Below are 6,662 nucleotides of genomic sequence, written 5' to 3'. Positions count from 1 at the left end.
TGCTTAAGAGATTGTGTTGTGTATAGTATAACTTATCTCACCCTCTCTTAAAAGTTACCATGACTTTTGAGTGGAGTTGCAGTGTGTTTTTGTGTTAGGACATCTTTCTCTCTCCCTTCTGTGTGCATGTGTGTGTTTGTTTCTAAAAAAGAAGAAAAAAAAATTATTATGAAATTGTTAAGATGTAAATAAAGTTGTTAAAATTCTATTTCAGCCTCCAACGTGAGTTTAGAAGTTAGTTTTAACACTTGTTTTAGTTATATAAATAACAAACCCTTAATTTGTACATTGTTTAATTTTGAGGAATTGTACATTGTTTAATGAATTCAAAATAAAAAATAAAAAATCTCTAAAAACATAAAATTTCAACTCAGAAATTTTTTCAGCGTCTCCTCTTAAAAAGGACGACAAGCTAAAAAAGAAATGGTGGGAAACTAATTATATTGAAGTTATACCAAAACACCTTTGCTTCCAATTCTAATTTTCCTATCGAGCAAAAGATAGAAAAAAGAAAACATTGCTTCTCTTTTTCTAATATTGCACAATTAAACCTTGTGAGATGGAGAATCATTTGTTTAGCAAACTACATCAAATCTCCCCATCCTTACCTTTAATTAATTAGTCTATGCAAGAATCGTAATTTTGGAAAAAGTCAAATATTCCATTTTAGCTCGAAAATATCCACTAGAATAGGAAAACACAAAAGACAAAATCTCTGACTATAAATATAGGAGCAAGACAGAAAGCAAGAGAGAAAGGAAGAGTAGTACTGCATACAAAGGAGGAATCAAAAATGGTTCGAATTTGTATGATCACCCTCTTCCTTCTAGCTACGCAGCTTCATTGGCCATTCACTCATGGTTCTAGTGACACAGTTAGAAAGGTGAATATATTTTTATAATTTGTATGAACAGTAATAATGTATATTATTTAATATTATAATTTCCTTCATATAATCAGAAATTTGTTTTTCTTTACCACATAGGCGTACATTGTGTACATGGGAGAGGCACCGCATTCAAAAGCCTCTGCTACCGATCTTCATCACAACTTGCTTTCTTCAGTTGTTAAAGAGTAAGTGGGATGACAAAATCTCTAAACATTGCATGCTTACATCTACTCATGTTTAATTCAAACAATAATAGCTTTTCATTTGTTTCTTACATGGAATAGTTTTTTTTTTTGTGGCAATTTATACCGGGAATAGTTCATGTAGAAATTGGTAAATGAAATATAAAGAAAAGAGAAGGAAGAGGAGAGAAAACATTAGAGTTTACATGATTCGACCAAATGGCCAACATCTACGAGATGAGCTCAAAAGACTATATTTTCTCATACACCTTTCATGATAGTAAATTACAATAGAATCCATATTTATAATAGAATTACATACAAAAGTAAAAAATAATCTTAATTTGAATTACACATTAAATAATAATTGTCTCAATCCCATGATTTTCTCTAGCAATCAATCTCTTAATTTGTTCACTAATCCCAAAATTTTCTCTAGTAATTAAAGTTGATTTGTTCTTCACTTTCATGGAAAGTAAATTATACATTCCAACCGTTCAACTTCATATATAACAAATTCGGTAGGTATAATTTATACAAGGGTCAAAGATTTGGTGATGGGGAGGGTTCCATAATGGCTATAGGACTTAGGACTTAGGAGCTTATCAATATGTGTAGCATCGGGCTTTTCTATGATATAAAATTAGTTTTTAGGGTGTAATCCATATATGATATGACATCACATCTAGCATGCAACAAATTGTAACACTTTTTCCCTCACTTATGTGTGTATTTGTTTCTCAAAAAAAAAAAAAAAAAATAAATAAATAAATAATTGTCCCACATTGCCCCACCCTCTCTTAAAGGTGTTGTGTGTTGTATAACCTGTCTCACCCTCTCTTAAAAGTTTCCACGGCTTTTGAGTAGAGTTGTGGTGTGCCATTGTGTTAGAACATCTTTCACTCTCCCTTGTGTGTGTGCGTGTTTGTACTTTGTTTCTCATAAAAAAAAAAAAAAAAGTTGTAACATTTGGGTAGACAATTAAACGATTGAGTATTGCCATTTTTCAGTGATCGTATTGCCCAACAGTCCAAAATATATAGCTACACAAAGAGTTTTAATGCATTTGCAGCAAACCTATTGCCACAAGAAGTTCAAAGACTACAAGGTGCACATTAAAAACTTCATGTTACACATCATTTCTTTTACTTGGGTTGATTGTCTAATGTAATTTATATACATATCATTATAGAGAACGAAAATGTGGTGTCGGTGTTTCCTAGCAAAATGCAAAAACTTCATACCACAAGATCATGGGATTTCTTAGGAATGCCTGAATCAGCGAAGAGAAATCATCAAATTGAAAATAATATTATTGTTGGTGTTTTAGATACAGGTACTAAGTTAAGATTACTTCTCATAGAGTTTTGACTTTACCATGTAACCTGTCATCGTGGAGGAATTTTAATCATTTTTCTAATCTTTCCATTCTCTTCCCCTTATTTTTTAGGAATTTATATCGATGCTCCAAGTTTTGACGACAAAGGATTTGGACCTCCTCCATCAAAATGGAAGGGTACATGCCAAGTTAGAGGCAACTTCACCAGTTGTAACAAGTAAACAATCTCAATCTCTCTCCTAGATTGTGACCTACCACGAAACAATGTCTAATAACACAACATTTGATTAATTAATTTTTTTTTTTTTACAATAGTTAACATGGCGATGCCCAATAAAATAATTTCATTCCAATCACAAAATATCATATCAACCATTTTGAAAAAAATGTTGTCTTTTTAAATATTACTTCTATACATGCATGGATGTCTCATTTAATTTCCAAGCCATTTACCATTTTATGCAGCAAGGTAATAGGTGCAAGGTTCTACAACCACGCTTCCACCACTCCCCACCCAAATCCATCCCCAATAGATGAGGATGGCCATGGCAGTCACACTTCGTCCACCATAGCAGGTGCCTCGATAGCAGGGGCAAGCTTATATGGTTTAGCCAAAGGCACAGCTCGAGGTGGGGTTCCATCAACACGCATTGCAATGTACAAGGTGTGTTGGGCTGATGGTTGCAGTGATATAGACCTTATGGCTGGACTGGATGATGCCATTAATGATGGAGTTGACTTGATATCAATATCCATCGGAGGGGATTCGACTAGCTATTTTGACAATCCCATTTCGATCGGTGCCTTTCATGCAATGAAGAAGGGGATTTTGACAACATGTTCAGCTGGGAATAACGGCCCAACTTTGTATTCTGTGCAGAACACAGCTCCTTGGATATTGACTGTTGGTGCTTCTGGCATGGATAGGCAGTTTAGGACTCTGGTTAAACTTGGAAATGGCATAAAAATTGCTGTAAGCTCCCTTTTTTTTTTTTTGGTTGATAAGATTGCTGTAAGTTACTTCTTTCTAATATTTGATGAGTCTTTGAGTTCTATAATATTTAATAATGAGTCTAATATTTCTTCATTGATTTGTGTGTGGGTTTTCAAAATATGTATATGATTTTAACATATACATTTATTGGTGCATTGTATAACAGGGACTTTCCATCAACACATTTTCACCAAATAAACGAATGTACCCTCTAACCACTGCGGTAAAAGCAGCCAGTGGAAGTCTAGAACAAGATCACTTTCCCTGGTAATTATAAAGAATTTTAACTGATGCTTTCCCTTGACGCGATAGTCCCTTTACAAATATAAGTTCTTGTGGGATAAAGGGAAGAAGGACAAGGAGTAGAGTTCAAATCTCTAGGAATGAGTTTCGCACATATACACTTAGATTATGTTAGAGTATGATTATTATTTCAAATTTGATTGAAGATCACCTAAAATAATATATATTCAGAGTCAAACTGCTAATATTAGTAGCACTAATCAATTAAAGAATTGGACAGGTTGTGTGATGAAGGGAGTCTAGATGCGAATAAGGTCAAGGGAAAGATTGTGCTATGCAAAGAAGGACTAATTCAAGATTACGTTAAGCAAATAGGTGGGTTTGGGGCTATTGTATCTCTCCAACAGCTATCAGATACAGGCTTTACATTTACCATCCCTACTGCCTACATTGATGCTAATGTTGGTGACAAAATTGAAATATATGTTAACTCAACCAGGTAAGTATGGGGAACCAAATATATATATATATATATATATATATATTTTTCATTCTACCTATATTTATTTTCTAATTGATATTTTAACTTTCTTTATGGATTTTTTTTTCATTGGTAAAACTTTCAGAGCCCCTCAAGCTGTCATATACAAGTCTACAGCAGTCTACAATGCCACTACACCCTTTGTGGCTTCCTTTTCATCCCGAGGTCCGAACACAATCTCTTCCACCATAATTAAGGTAACCCTTGCAATGATTACCATAATAGGCATAAATTTGTGTATTCTTTTTTTAGCATATACACTAGAATGAGAGTTTTAAATTATGTATGATTTGCAGCCGGATATTGTGGCACCTGGAATAGATATTCTGGCTGCTTACTCTAAACTTTCGTCAGTATCTGGGGATCTTGAAGACAACCGATTTGATGTGTATAATATAATTTCTGGAACATCAATGGCTTGCCCTCATAAAGATAAATTAAAAAAAAAAAAAAAATTTATTGTAAGGAATTGAAAATAGATTGTTGAAGACCTAAAAATTCATAACTATGACAATTTTTTAAAGGAAATTAGGGAAGTGTAAAGAATTGAACTGCTCTCAAAAATGAGTAGAACAAAAGAAAATATTAAATTAAATAAAGTGGGAAACTTCTTTCCCCCTTCATGTTTAAAATAGTTCACAATTCCTCATTTATGTTAAAAACCAATCAATTTCTTTTTCCCCATGTTTTACCGTGTACACGCGGTACTAAAAAATGTTCTTAAGATAAATAAAAAAATTTATTGTATGGAATTGACAACAAGCTGATAAAGACTGGAAAATTCATTACTATGACTATTTTCCAAAGGAAATTAGAGGAGTGTAAAGAATTGAATTAACCTCAAAAGTTAGTTGAATAGAACAAAATACCAAATTAAGTAAAAAGGTAAAGTTCTTTCCCCATTTATGTTCAAAATATTCCGCAATTCCTCATTTATCTTAAAATCCAACCAATTTCACCTTCATTATGTTTAGTGGTGTATACGTGGTGCTAATAATATTCTTAAGACAAATTCAAAATTTTATTATAAGGAATTGACAACAAATTGATAAAGAACTGAAAATTCACAACTACGGCTATTTTTTAAAGGAAATTAGAGAAGTGCAAAGAATTGAACATCTCTAAAAAGTGAGTAGAACAAAAGAAAAGATTAAATTAATTAAAACGGGAAAGTTCTTTCCCCCGTTTTGTTTAAAATAGTTCACAATTCCTCATTTATCTTAAAAACCAATCAATTTCACTTTCTCTATGTTTTATGGTGTACGCAAGGTGCTAACAATGTTCTTAAGATAAATAAGAAAATTTATTGCAAGGAATTGACAACAGGTTGATATAGAACTAAAAATTCATTACTATGACGATTTTTTAAACGAAATTAGAGAAGTGTAAAGAATTGATTTAATCTGAAAAGTTAGTACAACAAAAAAGAAGAAGATTAAATTAAATAAAAAGGAAAAGTTCTTTCCCCCTTTACGTTTAAAAAAGTTCACAATCCCTCATTTATTTCAAAAACCAACCAATTTCACTTTCTTTATGTTTTGTGCTGTATACGCGGTGCTAAAAATATTCTTAAGATAAATAAAAAAAATTATTGTATGGAATTGACAACAGATTGATAAAGACCTAGAAATTCAAGACTACGACTATTTTTTTAAAGGAAATTAGGAAAGTGTAAAGAATTGAACTGCTCTAAAATATGAGTAGAACAAAAGAAAAGACTAAATTAAATAAAGAGGGAAAGTTCTTTCCCCCTTTATGGTTAAAATAGTTTACAATTCCTCATTTATCTTAAAAACCAATCAATTTGACATTCTCCAAGTTTTGTGGTGTACACGCGGTGCTAAAAATGTTCTTAAGATAAATAAAGAAATTTATTGTAAGGAATTGACAACATGTTCATAAAGACTTGAAAATTCTTTACTATGACTATTTTCCAATGGAAATTACAGAAGTGTAAAGAATTGAATTAATCTCAAAAGGTAGTAGAACAAAACAAAAGATTAAATTAAATAAAAAGGAAAAGTTCTTTCCCCCTTTACGTTCAAAATATTTCGTAATTCCTCATTTATCTTAAAATCCAACCAATTTCACTGACTTTATGTTTTTGTTGTATACGCGGTGCTACTAATATTCTTAAGATAAATAAAAAAATTTATTGTAAGAAATTGACAACAGCTTGATAAAAACCTGAAAATTCATAACTACGACAATTTTTTAAAGGAAATTAGAGAAGTGTAAAGAATTGAACTACCCTAAAAAGTGAGTTGAAGAAAAGTAAAGATTAAATTAAATAAATTGGGAAAGTTCTTTCCCCCTTTTTGTTTAAAATAGTTCACAACTCCCCATTTATGATAAAAACCAATCAATTTCACTTTCCCTATGTTTTATGGTGTACATACGGTGCTAACAATGTTCTTAAGATCAATAAGAAAATTTATTGAAAGGAATTGACAACAGGTTGATAAAAACCTGAA

General features: G+C 31.7%; 1 protein-coding gene across 1 annotated transcript; it reads left to right on the top strand.

The window, feature by feature from the left end:
- The first annotated feature begins 742 nt into the window (after positions 1-742).
- On the top strand, positions 743-4,661 carry LOC112041068 (subtilisin-like protease SBT4.15). Its single transcript, XM_065780196.1, has 10 exons — positions 743-883; positions 986-1,074; positions 2,082-2,179; positions 2,264-2,407; positions 2,522-2,627; positions 2,876-3,383; positions 3,571-3,671; positions 3,928-4,146; positions 4,274-4,385; positions 4,485-4,661. Exons 1-10 carry the CDS (start codon positions 794-796, stop codon positions 4,659-4,661), a joined length of 1,644 nt encoding a protein of 547 aa, XP_065636268.1. The 5' UTR covers positions 743-793.
- The last annotated feature ends 2,001 nt before the right edge of the window (positions 4,662-6,662 follow it).

Source organism: Quercus suber, unplaced genomic scaffold, assembly GCF_002906115.3.
Source record: "Quercus suber isolate HL8 unplaced genomic scaffold, Cork oak 2.0 scaffold_13, whole genome shotgun sequence".
NCBI lineage: Eukaryota > Viridiplantae > Streptophyta > Magnoliopsida > Fagales > Fagaceae > Quercus > Quercus suber.
Note: the sequence above shows the minus strand (reverse complement) of the source record. Positions and strands in the feature narration are given on the sequence as shown.

Bases quoted from the DNA above. Each gene is read 5' to 3' on its own strand.
- LOC112041068 (XM_065780196.1), top strand. From the start codon at position 794: ATGGTTCGAATTTGTATGATCACCCTCTTCCTTCTAGCTACGCAGCTT. The intron at 3,672-3,927 runs GTAATTATAAAG...AGAATTGGACAG, and splicing joins GAACAAGATCACTTTCCCTG to GTTGTGTGATGAAGGGAGTC. The intron at 4,386-4,484 runs GTAACCCTTGCA...TATGATTTGCAG, and splicing joins TCTCTTCCACCATAATTAAG to CCGGATATTGTGGCACCTGG.